Raw genomic sequence first — 27742 nt, forward strand, 5'->3', positions numbered from 1 at the left:
ACATCATCAGATTTTCACACAAGTCCTAAATATAGATAAAGAGAACCCAGTTAAATAAATGAGACAAAAATATTATACTTGGTCATTTATTTATTGAGGAAAATGATCCAATATTATATATCTGTGAGTGGCAAAAGTATGTGAACCTTTGCTTTCAGTATCTGGTGTGACTCCCTTGTGCAGCAATAACTGCAACTAAATGTTTCTGGTAACTGTTGATCAGTCCTGTACACTGGCTTGGAAGAATTTTAGCCCATTCCTTCAGGTCCTTCCATAACATTTCGATTGGATTATGGTCAGGACTTTGACTTGGCCATTCCAAAACATTAACTTTATTCTTCTTTAACCATTCTTTGGTAGAACGACTTGTGTGCTTAGGGTCGTTGTCTTGCTGCATGACCCACCTTCTCTTGAGATTCAGTTCATGGACAGATGTCCTGACATTTTCCTTTAGAATTCGCTGGTATAATTCAGAATTCATTGTTCCATCAATGATGACAAGCCGTCCTGGCCCAGATGCAGCAAAACAGGCCCAAGCCATGATACTACCACCACCATGTTTCACAGATGGGATAAGGTTCTTATGCTAGAATGCAGTGTTTTCCTTTCTCCAAACATAACGCTTCTCATTTAAACCAAAAAGTTCTATGTTGATCTCATCCGTCCACAACACATTTTTCCAATGGCCTTCTGGCTTGTCCATGTGATCTTTAGCAAACTGCAGACAAGCAGCAATGTTGTTTTTGAAGAGCAGTGGCTTTCTCCTTGCAACCCTGCCATGCACACCATTGTTGTTCAGTGATCTCCTGATGGTGGACTCATGAACATTAACATTAGCCAGTGTGAGGCCTTCAGTTGCTTAGAAGTTACCCTGGGGTCCTTTGTGACCTCGCCGACTATTACACGCCTTGCTCTTGGAGTGATCGTTGTTGGTCGACCACTCCTGGGGAGGGTAACAATGGTCTGAATTTCCTCCATTCGTACACAATCCGTCTGACTGTGGATTGGTGGAGTCCAAACTCTTTAGAGATGGTTTTGTAACCTTTTCCAGTCTGATGAGCATCAACAAAGCTTTTTCTGAGGTCCTCAGAAATCTCCTTTGTTCGTGCCATGATACACTTCCACAAACATGTGTTGTGAAGATCAGACTTTGATAGATCCCTGTTCTTTAAATAAAACAGGGTGCCCACTCACACCTGATTGTCATCCCATTGATTGAAAACACCTGACTCTAATAATTTCACCTTCAAATGACCTGCTAATCCTAGAGGTTCATATACTTTTGCCACTCACAGATATGTAATATTGGATCATTTTCCTCAATAAATAAATGACCAAGTACAATCTTTTTGTCTCATTTGTTTAACTGGGTTCTCTTTATCTACTTTTAGGACTTGTGTGAAAATCTGGTGATGTTTTAGGTCATATTTGTGCAGAAATATAGAAAATTCTAAAGGGTTCGCAAACTTTCAAGCACCAGTGTAACAACATGGCGTGATTTTAGTACTGGTCAGTTAGAAGCAATTTCAGTGCCAATAATGAGATACAGGGCTCTGCATTAGAAATGTGCACAGGCTCAGGAAAAAAAAGGATAGTTGAAGATTGGAAAAATATCCCCTGCTCTTTTTCCAGTCTGCAACTGTTAAATATAGCCATCACACAGAAGGGAATGTGACTCAAAATACATTTAGTGCTGAATTTATTTAATTCTGATGAGTGGTCAAATAATAAGACACTCATAGGTGGTATTTATTCAGGAAGGAACAAGAGCCAGCTTTTGAGTGCTGGAAATATTCGTGTTCACATCCAGCTTAAAACAGTACATACTGCCTTTTTTTTCCATTTTGAACAGATCACTGTGTCCAAAATGTTGCCTGACTCCCTATTCCTGACAAATGACAACGTGTACTCAACAGTTTCTCCCCTCTAGAGTGCTTTAATTGAGCACTAGCCCTAAGCAGTGCATTTTATGAGTGCACTCACTATTGTAGGCTATGATTTTTTTAAGGTGAAATCATATTTATGTGTGTACCTTTGTGGCCTATGATAGTAATAAATACTTGTGCAAAATCTCTTGCAGGATTTTGGCCAAGGTGGGTTCAGACTTTGACCTGAGGACGCTGCGGGCCGTGCGAGTGCTGAGACCTCTTAAACTGGTGTCAGGAATCCCTAGTAAGTGTGAAGAAACAAAGGATTTGTTATGCACCTGTAATATATGATCACAAATAGCAGGTTGTGTTTGTGTGTGTCAGGTCTACAGGTGGTGTTGAAGTCCATAATGAAGGCCATGGTTCCTCTGCTACAGATCGGCCTGCTGCTCTTCTTTGCCATTGTCATGTTCGCCATTATCGGAGTGGAGCTCTACATGGGCAAGTTTCAGAAGGCTTGCTTCAAATACAAGACAGGTTAGTATGATCTATCAGCTGAAATACAGCTGATATGATTAACTGAGCTTTTCTACATCAGTGTACTTAGCATATTACCACAGTGGATGTTTTTTATTTTTTTCCTGATCGCAGTCTTTTGAGAATTATATCTGACATTCTTAATTGCCTGAAAAAAAAAAAATTTAAACAGGCTCCCACAAATGTAAATGAGCTCATTTTGGTGTTACATTAAGCAGTCTAACAGATTATTAACTTTCAATATAAATTTTGTCAAGGGAAATAAACAGACATCATAATTAGTCCATGGTGATTATATTTCTTCTTCTGATTTTTTAAACATTATTTTACATGTAAAGAATATTAATTGTGCATTTTTTTCGATTTATATTTATTTTTGTTCTGAATATTAGACCAGACCTGCATCAGGTAGCATTTAATAATGTAATATTGTAATATTTAACAGTTATTCCATGAAATCGAGTCGTGCATGAGCTGATACCCGATGAGGCGCGTAGTAGAGGTCTGCGCGGGACAGAATTTTCAGTCTTGCTCTCGCCCGCTCCCGCATTGTGCAGTCCTGCTCCCGCCCACTCCTGCAAAGAATTATGATTTTCAGTCCCGCTCCCGCCCGCGCCTGCCATATTTTGTCCCGCTCCCGCCCGCAAATCCCACATGATGCAGACGTTCGCGTTATTTCTCACAAAAGTTCTTGTCATTGGCTTGGGGAATTAAACATGCTGAGCTTAGCTGAGCTCTCCACTGACCGATCCTTCACCTAGCGCACATAGCGAGGGTGCGCGTTGCCAGGCGGCATGCGCAGCTGAGGCTTTACAGAGATACCCAACACACCTACCAAAATCTACAGTGGATATTAAGAATATTGTACATTGCACATAGCTTATATGTCACTCCTCACATTTACATTCTAGGAAATACAAGTAGGCCTATAAGAAATTAATATAATATAATTTAAAGACACAGCGTGATGGTGCCCCGCCCCCTACTTTGAGTGGATTTGAGCATAAATATCTACAGCTCACGTTCAGGGGTGCGTTTTAAGACAGTACATACATGGCGATTCAGGCCTGATGTACCTGATTTATGGCCATTGTATGTCAGAACCTTTTAGCACTTATCACAGCAAGCAAAGGGCAGCTGATTTCCCTCTGCGTCGTACACGAGTGAGAACGACTTCCAAATGTCTGATTTCAGGACTCTTGACTTTTTAACGGTAAATGTACCTCTTTTTAAAGCAGCACTTACTTCTGAAGCACTGTGAGCTTCACTAGAGGAGCTCTGCTCTTCTGCCATGATCGGAGATCTCAAACACGGAAGAGCGGAAAGGAATCGGAAACGTACGCGAGATTAGACCACATCCGCAAATTTAGGCATCTTAAAATGTTTTTATTAATGCCAAATAAAATATCCAGCACAAATTATATATGATAGACATAAATTAATAATTTATAAATTTTATTTTAAACACGTTTTTAGTTTGCGGGATTGCAGCTTATCACCTCTCCCGCCCGCTCCCGCATTGTGCACTCCCCCTCCCGCCCGCGCCCGCAATGAGCTTTCAAAATTTGTCCCGCGCTGCACTGCTTTGCGTCGGGTCCCACGGGAGTGCAGGGCTCTAGCGCGTAGCACCGAGTTGGCTATTAGCCATGTACGATGAGATTGAGTGGAATAACTATTCTATTCTGTCCACATTCACTGGATTTTGAGAAACAGAGCATTTTTATTTGTGGAAAATGCGATAATAATTCTTGAAAAATAAAATATACGTTCTTACCATCAAATACTTTTATTCCATATTTTGTTGCTTTTTTGCATGGTGGGGTTCTTCTTCTTCTTTAGGGTTTTTTGGCTGTTGATAAACCAACTTTAAGGTGCATTACCACCACTGACTGGGTTGGATTGTAGGACAGGAGATATTGGGGGGAGAAACAAAAACAATTTTTTTTCTTTTAGCTATTTCTGTTTCTTTTAAATACTTGATAACAATTTTTGGGGTTTTGTATTTGAGTAGTTTTAATTTCGTCCTCGGTTGGTTCAGCAACACGCTCCGCCATTTTGTTTTTCTCTACTCACGGTATATGAGCTGATATCCTAGTCGTAGAGTAGCCAATCAGAGCACACGAATGCTCATATCCAGTGAATGTGGAGAGAATAACATTGTTTATTTTGTGAAATGCACAGACAATTGAGCAATGTGATTTTATTTTTATTTTATTTGTTTTGCCATGTACTGAACTGCTGTTTTTTGGGGGGTGGTGCTATATTTTTGTTAGCCCCATGAAAAGTTAGATATGTCATGCTGAATATCACAGGTGGACACTGATATGTGTTTAAAGCATGGCGCTGTTAATGACAGTATTAGCATGAAAGTTGAAGCATCGGAAGCTGATCTGTTTGAGCACAGTGTACAGATGAGGAGGGGAGAGAACTGGACAGACTAAAGGACTAAAGTGCTGCCGCATCACTCCCTTTAGATAGAGATGAAGTCAAACTGAATTGGAGGTAATGTAGGAACTTTTAAATCAAAGTGCATGTTGTTGATGAAAGAAGTTTAAAGTAAAAAAAAAATCAATGCAGAATTTTAAAACTAAATAAATCTTGGATACCACAGTGAGGATCTCTATAACACGAGTTCACAGTTTAGACTGTGCACTTATTCGCAATAATGTAAGAGGACTTACAATCAAAACAGAACAGTGTATTTGATAGGTAATGCTAGTAACCAGCTAGCTGTATTTTTAGAGAGAGTCAAACAAGTTATCTTCTCCAGAGCTGTGTGTGCTTCATAGAAGAGGGCCGTGGATGGTTCAAGTCTATTCGTATTGATATTTACCCACATCGCCCTGCAGTTTCTCTCACAGGGGCAACTCAAGACTGTCAATGTACAAGCATTCTATGTTTTTTGGCTTCATCCTTATTGAGAAGACTTCATCTCATCTCATTATCTCTAGCCGCTTTATCCTGTTATACAGGGTTGCAGGCAAGCTGGAGCCTATCCAAGCTGCCTACGGGCGAAAGGCGGGGTACACCCTGGACAAGTCGCCAGGTCATCACAGGGCTGACACATAGACACAGACAACCATTCACACTCACATTCACACCTACGGTCAATTTAGAGTCACCAGTTAACCTAACCTGCATGTCTTTGGACTGTGGGGGAAACCGGAGCACCCGGAGGAACCCACGCGGACAACGGGGAGAACATGCAAACTCCGCACAGAAAGGCCCTCGCCGGCCACGAGGCTCGAACCCGGACCTTCTTGCTGTGAGGCGACAGCGCTAACCACTACACCACCGTGCCGCCCATTGAGAAGACTTTTCCTGTTAAAAATAATCACCATTTCTTTTCTTTTCTTGTCTTGTGATCTAATGAAAAAAAGTCTGTTTTATCCGTGAATGTGTGTGTCAGTAAGCTAAAGGTCTTTTCAGTGTGTGGAATTAGCAATGCGTCTGGTGCAATATGGTCATGTACAATTCCATTGAAATTTGACTTTATATCCATCAATCTACTGTATAGAAAATACATTTGGCTGTCAGGTGTAGATTCAGCGTATAATGTATGCAAACAAACAAAAAAAAAAAAACCAAGCCCTATTTTTTCTATTGTAACAGAAACACAAAGAATACGCCAAACAATTGTGACCTTATAGTGTGTACTCATTAAATTTTTATGACCATTACATCACAGCAAATGCTTTTTCTTTGTTCTCATGTGTTTTTATGGATGTTTCCCCAGTGGCAAAGGAAGGAATCTGATCAAAAGTAGCATAAAAAAAACCCTTTGGGTTAAAATGAATGCATTCACGTCAATATTTCATTGATGGCTCACATAGTGCCATGTTCAGAATTGGTGACTTAAGTCCAAAAGTTATGTCAGTTGTCAGTATTTACACAGGAAAAGTTGCGTGCAGAAAGTTCGGTTTACACACCTGCTGAGTTAAATTTTCGGAGCTCCCCATTCAGATGATGTAAATCACCTGCATGGAGTTACTCTGAGATAGCCAGATTTTACTTGAGTAAATGTTTTTTTGAGACGGGTTTTTCAGTAGCGTCTAGACCACCAGCTTTAAACACAAGCCACTCACCTTTAAGCCTGAAAAATAAAAAATAAAAACTCTGGGATAGAAAATGCAGACTGTAAAAGGAAATTGTAGTGGATTTGCTTCAGTCTAACAGTATGGCTTATAAAATGGCACTTGATCAGCTCGTTCTATTATTTTGTCTTTATTTTTGGATATTTACTTGTTTACATACACTTTTTGAAAGCTACACAGTACTAAATTGAAGTCATGTCATTGCAATCTTTTTTATTGAAAAAACAAATAGCAGGATATTGCTTTTTTAAGAATTAAATGCAGACTGACACAAATTCAGCATTGTTTTTCAAGAAATAAATCACCGGCTGATCCCCTGTCTTCTATTAAAGAGATCAAGAGACTTCAGATCAATATGATAAAGGTTTTGCTTTTCAGTGTGTAACGTTTTCACAATGAAGGTCACAAATAATACTGTAATATGTACGGCATTGGGCGGCACGGTGGTGTAGTGGTTAGCACTGTAGCCTCACAGCAAGAAGGTCCGGGTTCGAGCCCCGTGGCCGGCGAGGGCCTTTCTGTGTGGAGTTTGCATGTTCTCCCCGTGTCCGCGTGGGTTTCCTCCGGGTGCTCCGGTTTCCCCCACAGTCCAAAGACATGCAGGTTAGGTTAACTGGTGACTCTAAATTGACCGTAGGTGTGAATGTGAGTGTGAATGGTTGTCTGTGTCTATGTGTCAGCCCTGTGATGACCTGGTGACTTGTCCAGGGTGTACCCCGCCTTTCGCCCGTAGTCAGCTGGGATAGGCTCCAGCTTGCCTGCGACCCTGTAGAACAGGATAAAGCGGCTAGAGATAATGAGATGAGATGAGATGTACGGCATTTCACCTACACTGTAAAAAAAAAATTAGTCAAGCCAACTTAAAAATGTAACGCAACCTGCTGCCAAAGGATTTTGAGTAAACTCAACTCCGGGCCAAATAGTTGTGCTGACTTGCTCTTTTAAGTCGACACAGATGAGTATTTTATGTTGACCTTACTTTATTTACAGTAGCAAGTTCAGTGCATTCAAATTGTGATGTTGAAATAAATTGAAATAATCATTCCAATTAACTTGGAAAAGCAAGTTGGCACAAAAAACATTAAGTTACCCTAAATTATTCTTAGTTGGGCCTTTTCCACCTTTATTGGATAAGACAGTGTAGAGACAGGAAATGAGTGGGAGAGAGACAAGGAGAGATGGGGAAATGACCTTAGGTCAGAATCGAACCCTGGTCCCCAGATTTATGGTATGGCACCTTATCCACCTGAGCCATGACGCCCCAAAATGTTCTTTTAAGTTCACATAGAAGAGTATTTTATGTTGAGTTGACTTGACTTGCCTTTAGAAGCTCAGTCCAACAAATTGTTTAGTTGAAATAAATTGAAATAATAATGCTAATTAACTTAGAGCAAGTTGGCACATCATGGTTCTAAGTTGAGTTTACTCAAAATCCTTTGGCATCAGGTTGCATTACATTTTTAAGTTGGCTTGACTATTTTTTTTTACAATGATTTCGTGTGCATTACATTTTTTAGTTAACACAAACCTCTCAACACTTAAGTTCTACTTCACTTTGCCTATTATTACACAAACAGAAACAAATACCGACATACAAGGAGGGAATTCCCTGGCCTCTGTTGAGGAAAGCTTAGTCTAGACTCCTATACAACATCTCGTGTCAGTTTCCACGGACTTCTCACTCCACCCGACCGCTGAAACTTTCGAACTTGTGAAGTGCGCATGCGCAGTGGCATTGGTTAAGGGGCGTCAATCAGCACTTGGATATATAAGTTCACTTAATTTTCCAATTCCTATGAACTTGTGGTGAAGGAAAGGCGTCTCAACTATTTTTTTTTAGTTACTTGAACAATTAGAAGGGAAATTTGTTCATTCAACTTAGAATCCTTTTTTCACTCAACAATTTTGCAAGTTACATTTTTTTTACAGTGTAATTTCACTAGTTTGATTGCTTTTTTTCTCTGCACGCAATTTATTCGATACATCCTGTTCTGCTCCACCAGCACAAAAGTACAACCAGTATATCATAAACAATGTTAAGTATGAAAGACCTCACAGTAAACACACTTCACACATAATAAAGGCTGTGCAGTTATGTGATTTGTTGGTGTGTTTTGTATGTATATCTGTAGAGGAGCTGGCAGAAGATTACCCATGTGGCTTGGAGGCTCCATCTAGGCTGTGTCCCAATGACACAGAGTGTAAAACAGGCAGGGCATGGAAAGGACCAAACTATGGCATCACTAACTTTGACAACATCTTGTTCGCCATACTTACCGTCTTCCAGTGCATCACCATGGAAGGATGGACCGATATCCTTTACCATGTGAGTAGCTTGGATATCACAAATCCTTTAAGAATATGGATTGGGTTTTCATTTCCAGGGCTTTAATGGATGCACTGCGCTACATGTCAGGATGTTTGACGCTGTCTGTTGTGCATGACTGACTCCTGAAAGCTGCAGAGGGACTGACTGTCTCTACTAGTAATACAATTTAGATCTTGTGTGTGCTGATATGAATATTGAACATGCACAAGGGAAAAACAGTCTGGTTGTTCCACTTGCTTGACAAAATTCCACAAAATCAGGAAAGCATGATTCTTTTTTTTTTGTTTAAACTGTAAATCTAGAGATATTCTCTCCAAAAAAAGAAAGGGAAAAAAAGACATTACGTATGGCAGCAGAGAGCCATACCAGGGTGTTATTGTATTTAATATTTATAGCATTCTTTCTGTAATGCTTCTTTCTAGTACTGTTCATTTGACACAAGAACGACCTTAGCAAAATACACAAGAATTTTTAAAATGAACAAATTACACAACTGCTAAAACATACAGTTGTGGTCAAAAGTTTACATACAGTGACATGAATGTCATGGCAATATTTGGGCTTTCAGTAATTTCTTTGAACTGTTCTTTTTCTGTGGCAGAATGATTGTACAGCATACATCTTTAATAAAAAAAAACCACTAGAATTTGGTGCACAAGTTTTAGTTTTCTTTGCGTTTTCTGAAATCAACACAAGGTCAAAATTAAACATACAGTGTCAAAAATATACATACGCGCACCTAATATTTGGGTAAAATGTCTCTTTGCAAGATTCACCTTGACCAAACATTTTTGTTTACCATGAACAAGCTTCTGGCAGAATTCTGGTTGGATATTTCATGACTCTTCATGGTAGAATTGGTAGAGTTCAATTAAATTTATTTATTTTTTCTTGGCATGGACTCGACTTATAAGCACGGTCCATATATTTTGAAGTCAAGACTTGTTTTAAGCTTAATGTTAGCCTGCTTTATCCTCCACAACCAGCTCTGATGCGTGTTTGGGTTCATTGTCCTGTTATAACTCCCAAGTCCTAAGTCGTGTTCAAGTTTCTGATGGTTTATGCTGAAGAATTCTGAGGTAGTCCTCCTTCTTCATTATTCCATCCATTTTGTGCAATGAACCAGTTCCACTGGCAGCAAAACAGCCCCAGAGCATGATGATCCTACCACCACTACCAGCTGGTACAGTGTCCCTCTGTACATGGTGGTCACTGTGGCCAAACAACTCAATCTTTGTCTCATCTGACCATACAGCTATCCTCCAGAAGGCATTTTTCTTTGTCTGTGTGGTCAGCTTCAAACTTTAGTTAAGCTTGAAGGTGTCAATTTTGGAGCAGGGGGTTAATTCTTGGATAGCAGCCTCTTAGTCCATGGTGATCTGAACTGTAGACAGTGATCCATCAGCTTCCAGTTCATGGCAGGGCTGTGCCATGGTGGTTCCCAGGTTGTTCCTGACCATCCAAACCAATTTCCTTTCAGCTGAGGGTGACAGTTTGGGTTTTCTTGAAGCAAACTGGCTCAGCAAAGTGACTACACCTCACAATAACTTGCATACAATTGTTTGAACTGATCTTGGAATTTGCAGTTGTTTAGAAATGGTTCCAAGAGACATTCCAGAGTTGTGTATATCGTCAATCCTCTTTATATACTCTTTGTCAATGTTATACTGTATGATGGCGACATAAAACATTTCATTCTGATCCACACAGGCTGTACTGTATACAACTATTTGTCCACAGTGCAGTCTGGCATTACAAACCACTGTAAATTTAAGGTCAGTGTAACCTTACAAGCTGCTTCCTTCCAGCAGTTTTAGTGCTGTTTAGCCTTCAGGAAGCCAGGCTGTGCATAGCAGGAGTTGCAATGGCTTTTGGGCTTGCTGTAGCAAGCTGGCATCCTTACACCTGGCCCCATCTCACTGGCTGGGAAACACATTACTGTGCCAGAACTTGGTGTGGAAGCAGCATATGCCACTCATATGGTGCAAGTCTGTGGCAGAAATGAAAACGTTTTGGGGCCAGCTGCATGCCCGCCCTGCCTCACTTCCCTCATTTTCATTCACTCTATCTAATCTTCACACACACTCCCCCCCCCCCCCCCCCCCCCACTTTGCATGTGTTATGTCGGTTTCTCCTGAAGTTACAGCTTTCGAATCATGCAGACTGTCAGAAACGCTGTCAGTCAATCTGTGCAGCCCTTGGCCTTGTGCCTATCAGCCATGCTGATATTTAGTACCACAGCATTCTTGCTCATGCAAAATTGCCTAATTCTTCAGCACTTTTTAACCCCTAAACTTCCAGGGCTTGTTAGTGGATGAACTGAATCATTTAGAGTAGGTTTTGAATACCAGGCTTCAAGATGAATATTTAAGAGTTATTCCACGAAATCAATTTGGACAGGAACTGATAGCCGACGAGAAGCGTAGCGCTGAGTTATCTGTGCTTTGTTCAGCATTTTGGTATGGCATCGACTTGTGGTTTAAATGAGCTATCCAAATAAATTTGATTTGATTTGACATGGCACCATTTGCCATAAACAAAATTACCTGGTAGTTCTGTGGGAAGGAAGTGGGAAGTGTTTTTGTAGTCTGTTTGTAAAGGCACATACTGTATAAACGTGTTTAAATATCAGACAGCGTAACAAGTGCTTTACTCAGCTCGTCCAAAATGTCATATATCAACTTGATGTTATTGCCAAAGTATGACATTTTTTTATAACATGTTCCTGTTTAACTTCATTCTGTCGATCAGCAAATTCAAAGGAAGATTAAATCTATAGCTGCTCTGTTACCATTTATTGTTATGGTTCATTATTAAAATCTCATTGTTGCACAAGCTGGAAAAGCATACAATCCTCAAATACATGATAGTATGAATCTCAGTGTTTGGTTTAGGATTGACTTTATGCCCTTTACACCTTATGATCAAATGTACGCATGTTCAGCTGGTATAGCTGGCCCCAAAACTGTAAATAAGTGCAACGACGATATGAATCTTTCAGAATAACTGGTAAGTAATGATAATAAGTCATGGGGTTATAGTATTTTTAATTGATTTTATGGTATTCAGTTTCTTTGAGAATACTGGCTTGTATAAGAAGTAATTTTCTTTATGTGATGTAATCAGCACAAACAAAATGAAGAATTATTGCCCTGCTGTATGTAGGCTAATGGGAGTGACAGAGCGAAATATCAAGTAATTAACAATTCATATTGCTGATACTTGCAGTTTAACTAAATCTTCTAGTGACTATTCAAATGAGTTTTTACTCTTTTGTAATGCTAACGCCAGCCAATTGTGTATTTTTCCCCCCGGATATTTCACATTCAGCTTTTAAAGTCGGTCATGCAAAGTAAACAACATTAATGGACTCTGTAAAACAATAAGTAATTTCTTCTTACTTACACACAATGAGATTTGCCTAAACTTTGTACAGATCATTCATTCTAATTATCCGCTGTTGACCTCCACCCAGTCTTGAGGAAATGAAGAGGGTGTGATGCATCCTGCAAATCTAAGTTGAAAACCAATATCACAAGGCTTCACAAGGTCTCAAGACTGTTTTTGAACTCATCATCAGATCCTAGAATTGTTTTTAGTTTGATACTGATGCATGCTAATATTTGATAAACATAGCACAATCTCAAAATTGTAAGTTTATATCTGGCATTTTGGCTGAAATTAAGATGCACACTCCGTTTACATCGCCAGAGACCAGCCTGTTGAGTCGGATCCCATGTACACCTGTTCATGTGTTTATACAAGTATCCAATCAGCCAATCATGTGGTAACACCACAATGTATAAGGTCACACATACACAGGTCAAGAGCTTCAATTAATGTTCACATCAAACATCAGAATGGGGAAAAATCTCAGGGTTCTCAGTGACTTTGACCGTGGCATGGTTGTTGGTACCACAGATGTAGGCTTAAGTATGACATTAAGTATGATTTTCAAACAACATACTTTTTAGAGTTTATACAGAATAGTGTTCAAAATAAAAATAAAAAAAACAGTGAGCAGCAGCTCTGTGGACTCAAACACTTTGTTAAGGGAATAGCCAGATTGAATTAAACTGACACACAGGTTACAGGAACTTAAATAAACAATCTGTACAGCTGTGGTGAGCAGAAAAGCATTTCACACATCGAAACATGAAACAGATGGGCTACAACAGAAGATGCCCACACTGGGTGTCTGCCAATGGCCTAATGGTTAGAGGGGACCAAAAGGTCACTGGTTTGATTCCCTGGACCACCAGAAATAGCTGAAGTGTCCTTGAGCAAGGTACCTAACCCCCAATTGCTGTTCTGGGTACGTTGTATGTCACTCTGGATAAGAGTGTCAACTAAATGCCATTAATGTAAGAACGTGAATCTGAGGCTACAGTAGGCACAGGCTCACCTAAGCTGAACAGTTTAAGACTGGAGTTTTTTCCCCAGGTGATGTGTTTACAATCTTCAAATGTCCAGAATAATTGTGAGCTGTAAAGTAGTCTTAGGAATTTTGGAAATTGGTAATCATTAGTCTTTGGCTATAACTTACAGTGATGCTTGAACGTTTGTGAGCCCTTTAGAATTTTCTATATTTGTGCATAAATATGACCTAAAACATCATCAGATTTTCACACAAGTCCTAAAAGTAGATAAAGGAAACCCAGTTAAACAAATGAGACAAAAATATTATACTTGGTCATTTATTTATTGCGGAAAATGATCCAGTATTACATATCTGTGAGTGGTAAAAGTATGGGAACTTCTAGGATTAGCAGTTAATTTGAAGGTGAAATTAGAGTCAGGTGTTTTCAGTAAATGGGATGACAATCAGGTGTGAGTGGGCATCCTGTTTTATTTAAAGAACAGGGATCTGTCAAAGTCTGATCTTCACAACACATATTTGTGGACTTTTATCATGGCACGAACAAAGGAGATTTCTGAGGACCTCAGAAAAAGCGTTGTTGATGCTCATCCGGCTGGAAAAGGTTACAAAACCACCTCTAAAGAGTTTGGACTCCACCAATCCACAGTCAGACAGATTGTGTGCAAATGGAGGAAATTCAAGACCATTGTTACCCTCCCCAGGAGTGGTCGACCAACAAAGGTCACTTCAAGGCCAAGGCGTGTAATAGTCGGCGAGGTCACAAAGGACCCCAGGGTAACTTCTAAGCAACTGAAGGCCTCTCTCACATTGGCTAATGTTCATGAGTCCACCATCAGGAGATCACTGAACAACAATGGTGTGCATGGCAGGGTTGCAAGGAGAAAGCCACTGCTCTTCAAAAACAACATTGCTGCTTGTCTGCAGTTTGCTAAAGATCACGTGGACAAGCCAGAAGGCCATTGGAAAAATGTTTTGTGGACGGATGAGATCAACATAGAACTTTTTGATTTAAATGAGAAGCGTTATGTTTGGAGAAAGGAAAACACTGCATTCTAGCATGAGAACCTTATCCCATCTGGGAAACATGGTGGTGGTAGTATCATGGCTTGGGCCTGTTTTGCTGCATCTGGGCCAGGATGGCTTGTCATCATTGATGGAACAATGAATTCTGAATTATACCTCTGAAGGAAAATGTCAGGACATCTGTCCATGAACTGAATCTCAAGAGAAGGTGGGTCATGCGGCAAGATAACGACCCTAAGCACACAAGTTGTTCTACCAAAGAATGGTTAAAGAAGAATAAAGTTAATGTTTTGGAATGGCCAAGTCAAAGTCCTGACCATAATCCAATCGAAATGTTGTGGAAGGACCTGAAGTGAGCAGTTCATGTGAGGAAACCCACCAACATCCCAGAACTGAAGCTGTTCTGTGTGGAGGAATGGACTAAAATTCTTCCAAGCCAGTGTGCAGGACTGATCAACAGTTACCGGAAACATTTATTTGCAGTTATTGCTGTACACGGGGGTCACACCAGATACTGAAAGCAAAGATTCACATACTTTTGCCATTCCACAGATATGTAATATTGGATCATTTTCCTCAATAAATAAATGACCAAGTATAATATTTTTGTCTCATTTGTTTAACTGGGTTCTCTTTATCTACCTTTAGGACTTGTGTGAAAATCTGATGATGTTTTAGGTCATATTTATGCACAAATATAGAAAATTCTAAAGGGTTTGCAAACTTTCAAGCACCACTATACACGCTGTGTGGATTAGAATGAAATGTTTTATGTCGCCATCATACAGTATTAGACAGACAGGTGTCTTAACCTGTACCTGTCTGTCTAATTGATTGGCACCTTTGGGTGCCTTGCCTGGGCGGGTGTAGAGCAGGGTCATGTGATATAGGCCACAGCCTCTTCCTGTTACCTATATGCCTGATGAAGATCCAGGGTGATCGAAACGTTGCTTGTTTTAATTAAATAAAGTTTATTTTTTGGAGCGTATCCAGCAGTGTGCAGACCTACTTTCTTTTATTGTCTGATACTTTTGTCTGGCACCTGCAAAGAGTTTTTGGATGTGCGCACCCTACTCAAACGATTACAAGCCATCATACAGTATAACATTGACAAAGGGTGCTTGTAGTCAAATTGTACTGATTGACTTGCTAACAGTAAATTTCATTGTGTTCTGAAGGAAAGCCTTTTAACTGCATCCTGTGCTACTATTATTTCTGTTGAAACGAGGCAACTTTCCATATTATCATGCTTTTACTAATGATCAGGTTCCTCTTTGGGTTTCCTCTTCCTGCTGTTAGTTGTGTTTTCTTTGAGATGATTATGGATCAAAGCTCTAGTGATAAAGTTCCTCCTGATCTCCTTCTTCCAACAGCAAGAAACCATTCTTGGTGTTGTGTTGTTGTTGTTTTTTTTTAAATAAATGACTGAATGTTTATGCACGCATAGGTAAGATAATGAAATGCACTGGACCCCAGCCTCCATTTTCTAGATTATGTTCTGTGCTGGAGTTACAGCATGTGATGTGATTCTTGAAGATTAATGGAGGAATTCAGGAATGAAATAGTGGGCTCAGAGATCACAAGAATACTCTCAATGATGGTATATTTAGTCTAATGGCATGAAATATTGTACAGCGTGGTACTTGAGGAAAATAAATCCACCCTGAACAAGTACATTAAGCTTTAACCTTTACCAAGGAGATTATGTTTTTGGTGTGCTTGGTTTGTCCAAAGCAGTATTGTGCAAAACCTACCAACCCGATTTTCATGAAGCCTCATAAAAAGGAAGGATGTACCGGTAGCATTGGCCAAGGAAGAACCTCTTAAATTTTGGAGTGGATCTGAGTCACAGGGTGGATCCATGAATTTAGTTACATTTTCGCTAATGCTGTGAGATACGCCATTTGGCCTTGGCGGAGGTCTGTGGTCTTCAATGGCCCTTCTAGTAATTAACATGCAATCTTCAGTGGCATCTGAGATTTATGTATTTATTTATTTATAAATTCTTTCCTTGACATGTTGATCTGTTTTCACTTTGGTTAATGGTTTCCTACGGTACATTATTCACAATGCCTTTTGAGTATGTTGACAGTGGACACAGTGGGAATTAGCCCGTGCTTCATCTGTACCTAAAAAGTGTGATCATGAATACCATCATGTTTATCAACTCATACATCTCTGACTGGCTGAGCCGAGTCTCTGCTGTAACTCTGTGCAAATACATCATCATATACTAGGCATATCAGACGCTCACTGGCCGTGTTGTGAAAATTGTGCATGCAGATGCTCATCTAAGTTTCCAAATCTGTTATTGTTTAACTCTTGAATATTTTCTATCATGAATACTATCATTAAAAAGCATATAATCTCTGCTTTCCAAATAAATTTATCTCGTTAAGTTCTGTTCAGTACTTTGGGAGTAACGTCAGGTTGACGTTGGTACAACAGAGTACACTCTCTGCTCACGGAACGTCGGGAAACTGCCGGTGCTTTTTGAGTCACGGGAAAGTGCTCAGGCTCTCTCTCTTCTGATCGGTTTCTGACTGGATTACTCGTGAATATCAGTCAGATAACTTTTATAGGGATGTTCTCTCACTCTCACTGTTTCTGATGAAGCAAAATTTTCCATGAGCTCGTTTGGATGTTATGCTTCACGGGAGAATTTGAAGTGAGTTTTCATAGCTTTACCTACTTATTTTTTCAAATCAAAGTGATTAATGTAAATAAATAACTATTTTAGAATATAACTGTAGTTGTTTTGATGAAAAATATTGAGATCTTAGTGGTTGGAATGATATTTTTAAAAAAACGGAAGTCAGAAACACGAGTGTCAATTTCATTTCAATTAATTGGAATTGTTTATTGCATGTGGCTCACACAGTTTTTTTGAGGTTAGTCTTGAAAACTGTGACTATTAATTGAAATAAGAATAATTTATATTCTTTAATATAAACACTAGTAGGCCCTACTTTTGAGAAATACAAAGCCATACAGAGCACAAAGAGGGGATTAGAAATAAGCTTTTGTTACTTTTTTATTGAGTGTACCGATTTAACATTTTTACCGAATTAGCATAATTTGATTAGATTAGATAGAACTTTATTGATCCCTTTGGGAGGGTTCCCTTAGGGAAATTAAAATTCCAGCAGCATCATTACAGGATTAACAGAGAATAGAAAATAGAGAAAACTTCTAGATAAATTAAATTAAATTAAGTATTTACATATACAAATATAAAAAAGAATAAGATATGAGAGGGAAAAAAAAGTCCAGCAGGAGAGGTATTGCACATTATATTGCACATTTATATTGAACATTGTCCAGTATTGCTTTTTGTCAGGCTAGGCTACTGCTCCTTCCCATCCTCTGTCCTCCTGTCACCCCCCCAGAGAAGAGTTGTACAGTCTGATGGCGTGAGGGACAAAGGAGTTTTTAAGTCTGTTTGTCCTGCACTTGGGAAGGAGCATTCTGTCACTGAACAGGCTCCTCTGGTTGCTGATGATGGTGTGCAGAGGGTGACTGGCATCGTCCATGATGTTCAGTAGTTTGTCCATAGTCCTCTTCTCTGCCACCGTCACCAGAGAGTCCAACTTCATGCTGACCACAGAGCCTGCCCGCCTGATCAGTTTGTCCAGCCTGGATGTGTCCTTCTTGGATGTGCTGCCCCCCCAGCACACCACGGTGTAAAAGAGGACACTGGTGACTATGGACTGATAGAACATCCAGAAGAGTTTCCTGCAGATGTTAAAGGACCGCAGCCTCCTCAGGAAGTATAGCCTGCTCTGTCCCTTCCTGTACAAGTGGTTGGTGTTGCAAGTCCAGTCCAGCTTGCTGTCCAGCCACAGCCCGAGGTACTTGTAGGAATCCACAGCCTCCACCTCGACTCCCTCGATCAGAACTGGTCGTGACCTTGGTCTGGACCTCCCAAAGTCAATGACCAGCTCCTTGGTCTTCGAGGTGTTGAGCTGCAGATGGTTCCTGTTGCACCAAATGGCAGAGTCCCTCACCAGGCTCCTATACTCCTCCTCTCTGTCGTCCCTGATACACTCCACGATGGCTGTGTCATTGGCGAACTTCTGAATGTGACACAGCTCCGAGTTGTAGCAGAAGTCCGCGGTTTACAGGGTGAAGAGAAGAGGGGCCAGCACCATGCCATGGGGTGCTTTGGTGCTGCTAATCAGTGTCAGACGTGATGTCCTTCAGCCTGACATACTGCGGCCTGTCGATGAGGTAGCTGGAGATCCAGGTGACCAGGCAGGGGTCCACTCGCATCCTGTTCAGTTTGTCCTGAAGCATAAGGGGCTGGATGGTGTTGAAGGCACTCGAGAAGTCCAAGAAGAGGATCCTCACTGTGCCATTTCCATTATCCAGATGCGAGTGGGCTTGGTGTAGCAGGTAGAGGATGGCGTCTTCCACACCAACACCTGCCCGGTACGCAAACTGCAGACAGTCCTGGGCATGTTGCACCTGGGGTCTGAGAAAGCTGAGGAAGAGCCGCTCAAACATCTTCATCAGATGTGAAGTGAGTGCCACCGGTCGGAAGTTGTTCAGCTCGCTGGGCCGGTTCTTCTTGAGAACTGGAACAATGCATGATGTCTTCCAGAGGGTGGGCACTCTCCCCAGCTGCAGGCTGAGGTTGAAGATGCGTTGGAGTGGTTCACCCAGTTCAGCAGCGCAGGTCTTCAGTAGTCGGGGACACACCTTGTCCGCGCCTGCTGCTTTAATATTTAATACTAATTAAATATTAATTTGCATTATTCGTTTTTACTATTTTTTCAAACTTCATCTCATTCTCATCTCATTATCTCTAGCCGCTTTATCCTGTTCTACAGGGTCGCAGGCAAGCTGGAGCATATCCCAGCTGACTACGGGTGAAAGGCGGGGTACACCCTGGACAAGTCGCCAGGTCATCACAGGGCTGACACATAGACACAGACAACCATTCACACTCACATTCACACCTACGGTCAATTTAGAGTCACCAGTTAACCTAACCTGCATGTCTTTGGACTGTGGGGGAAACCGGAGCACCCGGAGGAAACCCACGTGGACACGGGGAGAACATGCAAACTCCGCACAGAAAGGCCCTCGCTGGCCACGGGGCTCGAACCCGGACCTTCTTGCTGTGAGGCGACAGCGCTAACCACTACACCACCGTGCCGCCCTTTTTCAAACTTTGTATTCATTATACAACGATCTATGTGCCTGCCAATTTCCATGTAAATATCTTGAAAAATAGAAAAGTTCAGAAAAAACATTTGATCTCATTCGTTCATGAGGCCCATTTTGGACCATGTGATCCTCATACAGAATATTACGGCAGTTTTCTAATAATCATGCCGTTTCTTCAATCTTTGATTTGTAATATCTCAAGAACGGATAAACGTATTTTAATTCTGTAAAAAGTATGTTGTTCTGCATTCAGTTCTGAATTCACTGACGACAGTTTCGAGCAATTTGGACCGAATTTGAATTTTCACCTGATATGCCTACATATAGCTGTGTTGCATTCAGGAACTTTGAGTCCAGTTTTTGCTGTCTTCAGTACTTTTACTTTTGGATGTCTCATTACTATGACATTGAATGTTTCTGGAAATGCTAAGAAATGTGATGTGTGTTATTCTTTTGCTTTTATGAGCAAAACCAGATGATTATCTCTTATGTTTAAGATTGTTTGTTTAATTATTTTTTCTCTTATTAAAAACCTTCAAAATTCTGCTAGTGTTATCAGTGTGGAGTTTTTCTTTAAGAACTTCACTTCTACCAAATCTGGGTGTGATATGTTTATTGCTAGATTACTGAATGCCAGGGCATGTCTGATATTTCCTGAGTTCAATTAATTCTACAAAGCCATATTTGAATGTTTGAGCCTGCATATTTGAAATAGTCCACAGAAAGCAAAGCATCACCGAGATGAGTCTTAGGAGAAACTAGGGAGCTCCAGCGAGATAGAGGCAGCGGGAGGTGGGGACCTTTTGCTAACGACATAGCAGTCCTCATTTTATGCTTGTTGGTTTTATTGTGTTTTTGTTTTTAGTGTAGATTAATAGATTTCTGCTTAATTGCCCTGCTGGGTCATGCACTGGACCAGAGGTCTGAGAAGGTCTGCTAATATGACATAGTCAGGGGATGCATTAGAAAATGATTTATTCCATCCATCCATCCATTATCCATAAACGCTTATCCTGTGCAGGGTCGCCAGCGAGCTGGAGTCTATCCCAGCTGACTATGGGTGAGAGGCAGGGTACACCCTGGGCAAGTCGCCAGATTATCGCTGGGCTGACACATTCACACTTACGGTCAATTTAGAGCCTAACCTGCATGTCTTTGGACTGTGGAGGAAACCAGAGCACCCAGAGGAAACCCATGTAGACACGGGGAGAATATGCGAACTCCACACAGAAAGGCCCCTGTTGGCCACTGGGCTCGAACCCAGAACCTTCTTGCTGTGAGGCAACAATGCTAACCACTACACCACCGTGCCACCAGAAAATGATTTATCGTACACGAAAATAAAATTCTTCATAAAATTTGTAAATGAAATGTATTATGAAACATCATTGTGTTCCACTGCCTACAAATGGTTGTTGGAACTGATTTGATTGAATATCCCAGTATCATTCTTAACCACACCTCCTGTTAATGTATTCACTCCCATTCAATATTGGCATCGCTCTACACCTTGGTACCACCTGCACTAATGGTCATGAAGATTCCAACAAAAAACATGCAAAATACAGCTCTTTCTTCCTTTAATTTGTCCAGTGTTTGGACAATTATGTTCTCTGATGTGGACAATGAGTGCAATGTTAGACCAAGTGTGTGCTGGGTGAAGCCTGTGCAGTCAGTATATCTTTGGGTAGGGTGGGTATAAACAACAGACTCATTACCGTCGGCTGACTCACCAGGTCTGCGTGCACCTTGACCCTGTTGCTTTGCCATCCTGAGACATCAGACACACAGGCAGGCTCATTAAGCGTAGTTAAAAATAACCTATCAGGGCTGGACTGAGAGGAAGTATATTTGCACTCAAGCGGCAGTGAATAATTGCTTATTCATGTTATCATATTGTCTTCTCCTTCACGCTATTCTCTTTGCATCTCCTCCTGCCTTCTTCATTGATGTAGCTAATTATGGTGGCGGTAAAAAGGAAGGCAGAGGAACGCTAAAGGATGCTGGTACTAAAATGAAATCCATAACCTTTTTTTAGGGCCCGTGCACCGGAGGTGTATGGCCTCCGGTGACCACCGGAGAGCGCTGCACTGAGGTTTTCCTGCACTGAGGTTTTCCTAAGGACTCTTATTATATTCTTCCTTTTCTTCTTCAGGACTTGGCCATTTTTGAGGTGTTTCCCATGGGTGAAAACTCATGACAGTTGGTACACACATCAATCCTGGCCACTGCTACTCAGGGATAGAGGTGTATCCAGGGGACTCCATAGTGCCCCCACATGTCACAGAGACTTTTGCCTGGTATATAATTTCAAGTATCCATGTCAAATTTCGTAGGTGTGTGGGGTGCCCCAAGACAAACAAAATTGTAATGTACATTGTATTAACCATTCTCAACAGGAAGCGAGTTATTTTTGGTTTTGTGCATTTTGACACGTCTTACATTTTGACGTTCTCCTCCTAGGCAGTTTGTTGGATTCATGCTAGATTCGGTATACCGGAGGTACTCGGGCCCTTCATCACTGCTTTCGGCTATTTTTTTTTTTTGTTCTGGTTGTTATTATTTTTACAAATATCAGGAAGCTTGATGTTGTCTGAAGCTTTATTGGATAAAATTCAACATTACTTTATATTTCATATAATCTGTAGTGATGATCTCACTTCTGCAGTTTTTCAATTATTGTATAGTTTACATTCTGTATTTTTTTACAGTACAGATTGTGAGGCACAGGATGTATGAGATCAAAAGACCAGGAAGAAGGTGGTTGCAATTTGTTGATGAGTATAAAAGCATTGTAATAGAGATCATGCTTGAATTAGAAAATATGCTGCTTTCATCTTTGGCCTTTGAAACTTGAATTGCTTCAAGAGTATTAAAAGATCACATCCCTTTATTGTTCTATCGACGAATCTGAGGAAGCACCGGAAGTAAACAAGTCGTCATTAGTGTGGTGGCGTCTCTCTATAATATGCACGCATGCAAGCAAATGCAAGCTGTACGACTTTCTACTTTTATTTTTACTTTCATGTAACTTTACTTTTGACAATGATTTCTAGGACATCAGGAAGAACCTGTGCAGTTCTCAGCTGCTCCAATGATAGTAGCAAACTTCAACTTTGGGGGAAAAAATGAATGCGAAATACAGAAGCCTTTACTTCATGAAGAGTGTTCCTGTCTGAGGACATAGATTCCCTGGACAGAGGACCAAGATGTTCGCCAGAAGTGGCTCATCACACGCAAGAAATATTTTTTTCAAACAATTTTGAATACCTATAAATATTACATTATGTTATATTACAGGCATTTAGCAGATACTTTTATCCAGAGTGAAGTACAACATACCCAGAGCAGCCTGGGGGAGCAGTTAGGGGTTAGGTGCCTTGCTCAAGGGCACTTCAGCCATTCCTGTTGGTCCAGGGAATTGAACCAGCGACCTTTTGGTCCCAAAGCTGCTTCTTTAACCATTAGGCCATGAAAAATACTAATGTAGTTGGTCTCATCTCATTATCTCTAGCCGCTTTATCCTTCTACAGGGTCGCAGGCGAGCTGGAGCCTATCCCAGCTGACTACGGGCGAAAGGCGGGGTACAGCCTGGACAAGTCGCCAGGTCATCACAGGGCTGACACATAGACAACCATTCACACTCACATTCACACCTACGGTCAATTTAGAGTCACCAGTTAACCTACCCTGCATGTCTTTGGGGGAAACCGGAGCACCCGGAGGAAACCCACGCGGACACGGGGAGAACATGCAAACTCCACACAGAAAGGCCCTCGCCAGCCCCGGGGCTTGAACCCAGGACTTTCTTGCTGTGAGGCGACAGCGCTAACCACTACACCACCATGCCGCCCCATAGTTGGTCTGTAATGGTTAAATGCAACTCGTGAATGATTATGCGAGCGAGTGACATGCAGTATATTACACTTTATTATTTGAAATGCAGTGGATGATCAAGTGGTTTGTATTTTCTCTGTTTCTCTATTCTTTATTTCTTGCTGTTGTTGGAACCAATGTCTGACTAATATGCAAAGTTTTAATAATGTCAAGCTCGTCATCCATATAAGGTACGTTCATCAGTGACTGGGAGCCAATGCCGAATGTCATCAGTCCAACTCGCCATGCTGCTGTCACTGTTAGCCGCTGTCTAGGCATCAGCAGACACACTAGTCATGACGACTTGCCACCATATTGCCGTGGGATTCATCTATAGATTTCCACTTGATTCTTGTTCTGGTCCCCTGTGAACTGGAGAAAGTGTGTCATTGGTCAACAAGTGACAGGTTAGAGTGATCTAAACTCAACATATTGATTTACAGTTTGGGTTATAAATATACAGTAACTGTTCAGCTTTTGTTTACTTAATATTGAAAGATAAACCATGACCTAACCAATATGGGAGTGAAAATGTTTTTGCACTATATCATTATTTTGTCGACATTTATCTTTTTTTTTTTTTAGAGTGCTTGCTCAAGCACACTATCCCATCCATCCATTATCCATAAACGCTTACCCTGTGCAGGGTCACAGACAAGCTGGAGCCTATCCCAGCTGACTATGGGCAAGAGGAAGGGTACACCCTGGACAAGTCGCCAGATCATCACAGGGCTGACACACAGACACAGGCAACCATTCACACTCACATTCACACCTACAGTCAATTTAGAGCCACCAATTAGCCTAACCTTTGGACTGTGGGGGAAACTGGAGCACCTGGAGGAAACCCACGCAGACAGGGGGAGAACATGCAAACTCCGCACAGAAAGGCCCCCGTCAGCCACTGGGCTCAAGCCCAGAACCTTCTTGCTGTGAGGCGACAGTGCTAACCACTACACCACCATGCCGCCACACTATTGTTGTTCTTAAGTTTTATTTATTTATTAATTATTCCTGTTCACCCACTTTTTGGCACCACTGCTCCTCCTGTAGCTTTTGAGATAGCGGCACCATTCCATTCCAACTCTGACACGTCCGTCCTGAAAAGGTGTAGTGTGCTTGTATAAATCTTTGCACTAGTCCCTGTCATTTTTATTGCTGTTGTTTTTCATCCCTCTTTTTTTCCATTAAATAAATGGCAGAATGTTGGCCCATTATGGTCCAGCACCCCTGCTGGCTGACTGCAGTATAATGTGTAGCTCCGCCCATCCCACTCAAGCACAAAGCGCTGTGAGCTCAGCCATTTAAAACAGATTTTAGAGCACAAAGCGGTCTAAACTCTGTTTTAAACAATGTCAGACACACTTTCTGTAGATCTAGCCAGCCAAAGATTTTACAGCACAAAGTCTCATGTCTGGTCCAGTTACTGTTGGTGACCCTGTGCTACAGCTGATCAAACACACTTTGCATTTTCTCTGCAGAATTGCAGTTTAGTTTTACTTTATTCTTTGCATCCTTTTCTGCTTTTGTACCATTTGGCCATTTTACCACTTCACGAACATACTTTGTGTAAAATAAGTGAGTAAAACTCAAAGGAATTTTCCTTGCGCTGACTTAGTGTGAAGGATGAGCTTGCATTTGACATAAAAATTCAGATAGGTGTTTGAAAAAACTCATCTCCTTCCGCTGTTACATCCCGCTTTGAACAATATGAAAGGGAGTAAAACATGTTGAAGTGTGTTCTTACAGGGAAATAATCCACATCAGGGTGGTGTGAAATGGCCTGACACAAAGCATGGTGCTATCTTGAAGTGGATTGATTTCTGATAACGACACCCCTCACCATGGTTTACACCTTTCCTTACATGTTGTTCAAAGCTACATTTGACAGCAGAAAGAGATACAGTCTTTCAAACATTCATCCTGACACCGACTATGGCCCGGGCGTGTTATTCCTCTTATACCATGACAGCCCATCATTCCTTATTTAATGCAGGCAAGAGAAGAGCACTGAATCCAGTTTCACACAGATAGGTGCTTGGAAAAGGCAGCATCATTTACAGTGCATGCAAAGAAATATTTGGTTACTCGGTTTTGCAGTGTACAACCCCAATTCCAAAAAAGTTGGGACGCTGTGTAAACTGTCAATAAAAACAGAATGTGATAATTTGCAAATCATGGAAACTCTATATTTCATTGAAAATAATACAAAGACAACATATCAAAAGTTGAAACTGAGAAATTTTATTGTTTTTTGAAAAATATATGCTCATTTTGAATTTGATGTCAGCAACACGTTTCAAAAAAATTAGGACGGGCATGTTTACCACTGTGTTGCATCACCTTTACTTTACTTGAACATTCTGTAAACGTTTGGGAACTGAGAAGACCAGTTGCTGTAGTTTTGAAAGATAAATGTTGTCCCATTCTTGCCTGATATACAATTTCAGTTGCTCAACAGTTCAGGGTCTCCTTTGTCGTATTTTGTGCTTCATAATGCACCAAATGTTTTAAATGGGAGACAGGTCTGGACTGCAGGCAGGCCAGTTTAGCACCCGGACTCTTTTACTATGGAGCCATGCAGAAAGTGGTTTGGCATGGTCTTGCTGAAAGAAGGAAGGCCTTCCCTGAAAAAGATTTTGTCTGGATGGCAGCATAATGCTCTGAAATGTGTATATATCATTCAGCATTAATGATGCCTTCCCAGATGTACAAGCTACCCATGTCATGTGCACTAATGCACCCTCATACCATCACAGATGCTGGCTTTTGAACTGTGCACTGATAACAAGCTGGATGGTCCCTCTCCTCTTTAGCCTGGAGGATGTGGTGTCCATTATTTCTAAAAAGAATTTCTACTTTTGATTCGTCAGACCTCAGAACAATTTTCCACTTCGCCTCAGTCCATTGTAAAAGAGCTCAGGCCCAGAGAAGGTGGTGGTGTTTCTGGATATTGTTTATATTTGGTTTTAACTTGCATTTGTGGATGCAGTAATGAAGTGTTTTCACAGATGATGGTTTTCTGAAGTGTTCCTGAGCTCATACAGTGATTTCCACTACAGACACGTGTCTGCTTTTAATGCAGTGTTGCCTGAGGCCCTGAAGATCACAAGCATCCAATATCAGTTTTCAGCCTTGTCTCTTGCACACAGAGGTTTCTCCAGATTCTCCAATCATGTTACTGACCTGTTGTCAATTCACCAAATTGTTTTTTTTAGCATTACACAACTTTTTCAGTCTTTTGTTGCCTCTGTCCCAATTTTTCTGAAATGTGTTGCTGACATCAAATTAAAAGTGAGCATCTCATCTCATCCCATTATCTCTAGCCGCTTCATCCTTCTACAGGGTCGCAGGCAAGCTGGAGCCTATCCCAGCTGACTACGGGCGAAAGGCGGGGTACACCCTGGACAAGTCGCCAGGTCATCACAGGGCTGACACATAGACACAGACAACCATTCACACTCACATTCACACCTACGGTCAATTTAGAGTCACCAGTTAACCTAACCTGCATGTCTTTGGACTGTGGGGGAAACCGGAGCACCCGGAGGAAACCCACGCGGACACGGGGAGAACATGCAAACTCCGCACAGAAAGGCCCTCGCCGGCCACGGGGCTCGAACCCGGACCTTCTTGCTGTGAGGCGACAGCGCTAACTACTACACCACCGTGCCGCCCTAAAGTGAGCATATATTTTGAAAAACAATAAAATTTCTCAGTTTCAACTTTTGATATGTTGTCTTTGTACTATTTGCAATGAAATATAGAGTTTCCATGATTTGCAACTTATCGCGTTCTGTTTATTTATGTTTTACACAGTGTTTCAACTTTTTTTTGTGGAATTGGGGTTGTATAAAAACCACTCTAGTTGTTCTTGAATCTATATTCGATAAACATTTTGGCATATTTTCATGTATGTTTTCTTGCCTTCTGTTGTTCAGAGTAACATTCTTAAGTAACATTCAGAGTATAAGCATGTAAAGGCCTCCTTCAAAGTTAAAACAATATTTTAATACAAATAACAATTTGTAAAATAAGTGAATAAAACTAAAGCATTTCCCTCATCACCCCATTTGTTCCTCTCAGGATCGCATATGGGCTCATGACTCTTATTTACGTACTTAATTATTTCTCTTGGTTACTTAATTGATACTAATCTCTTACCATTGCTTATATTACTGCACTGGAAAGACAGAACACAAAAAAACTTTAGAACATTGGTAGATCAATCCATATCATTGAAAAACTTCCAGACACCTGGTCACACTTTTTATTGTATATTGAGTATGAATCCTTGCTGTAAAAAACCAAAACGCATCACAGCGTTCATTTCCCTTGCTTCTTTTGCGTAGTTGATGCCGTTGTTGCTGTCATTTTCTCATCTGTTTTCTTGTCAATCGTTATTAGAAACAGACATTAACTTAAAACCATACATTAAAAATATATCATAAAGAATATGCAA

General features: G+C 40.9%; 1 protein-coding gene across 15 annotated transcripts in view; it reads left to right on the plus strand.

The window, feature by feature from the left end:
* cacna1bb (calcium channel, voltage-dependent, N type, alpha 1B subunit, b) overlaps nucleotides 1-27742 on the plus strand; it is a 320447-nt gene that overhangs the window by 138982 nt on the left and 153723 nt on the right. For all 15 annotated transcript variants that reach the window (XM_060935527.1, XM_060935526.1, XM_060935532.1 and 12 more), the window contains exons 3-5: nucleotides 2081-2172; nucleotides 2253-2405; nucleotides 8632-8825. In XM_060935527.1, the coding sequence (XP_060791510.1) occupies nucleotides 2081-2172; nucleotides 2253-2405; nucleotides 8632-8825 (439 nt within the window). The remainder of the gene's footprint in view (nucleotides 1-2080; nucleotides 2173-2252; nucleotides 2406-8631; nucleotides 8826-27742) is intronic.

The sequence above is a fragment of the Neoarius graeffei genome, chromosome 12 (genome assembly GCF_027579695.1).
Source record: "Neoarius graeffei isolate fNeoGra1 chromosome 12, fNeoGra1.pri, whole genome shotgun sequence".
Lineage (NCBI taxonomy): Eukaryota > Metazoa > Chordata > Actinopteri > Siluriformes > Ariidae > Neoarius > Neoarius graeffei.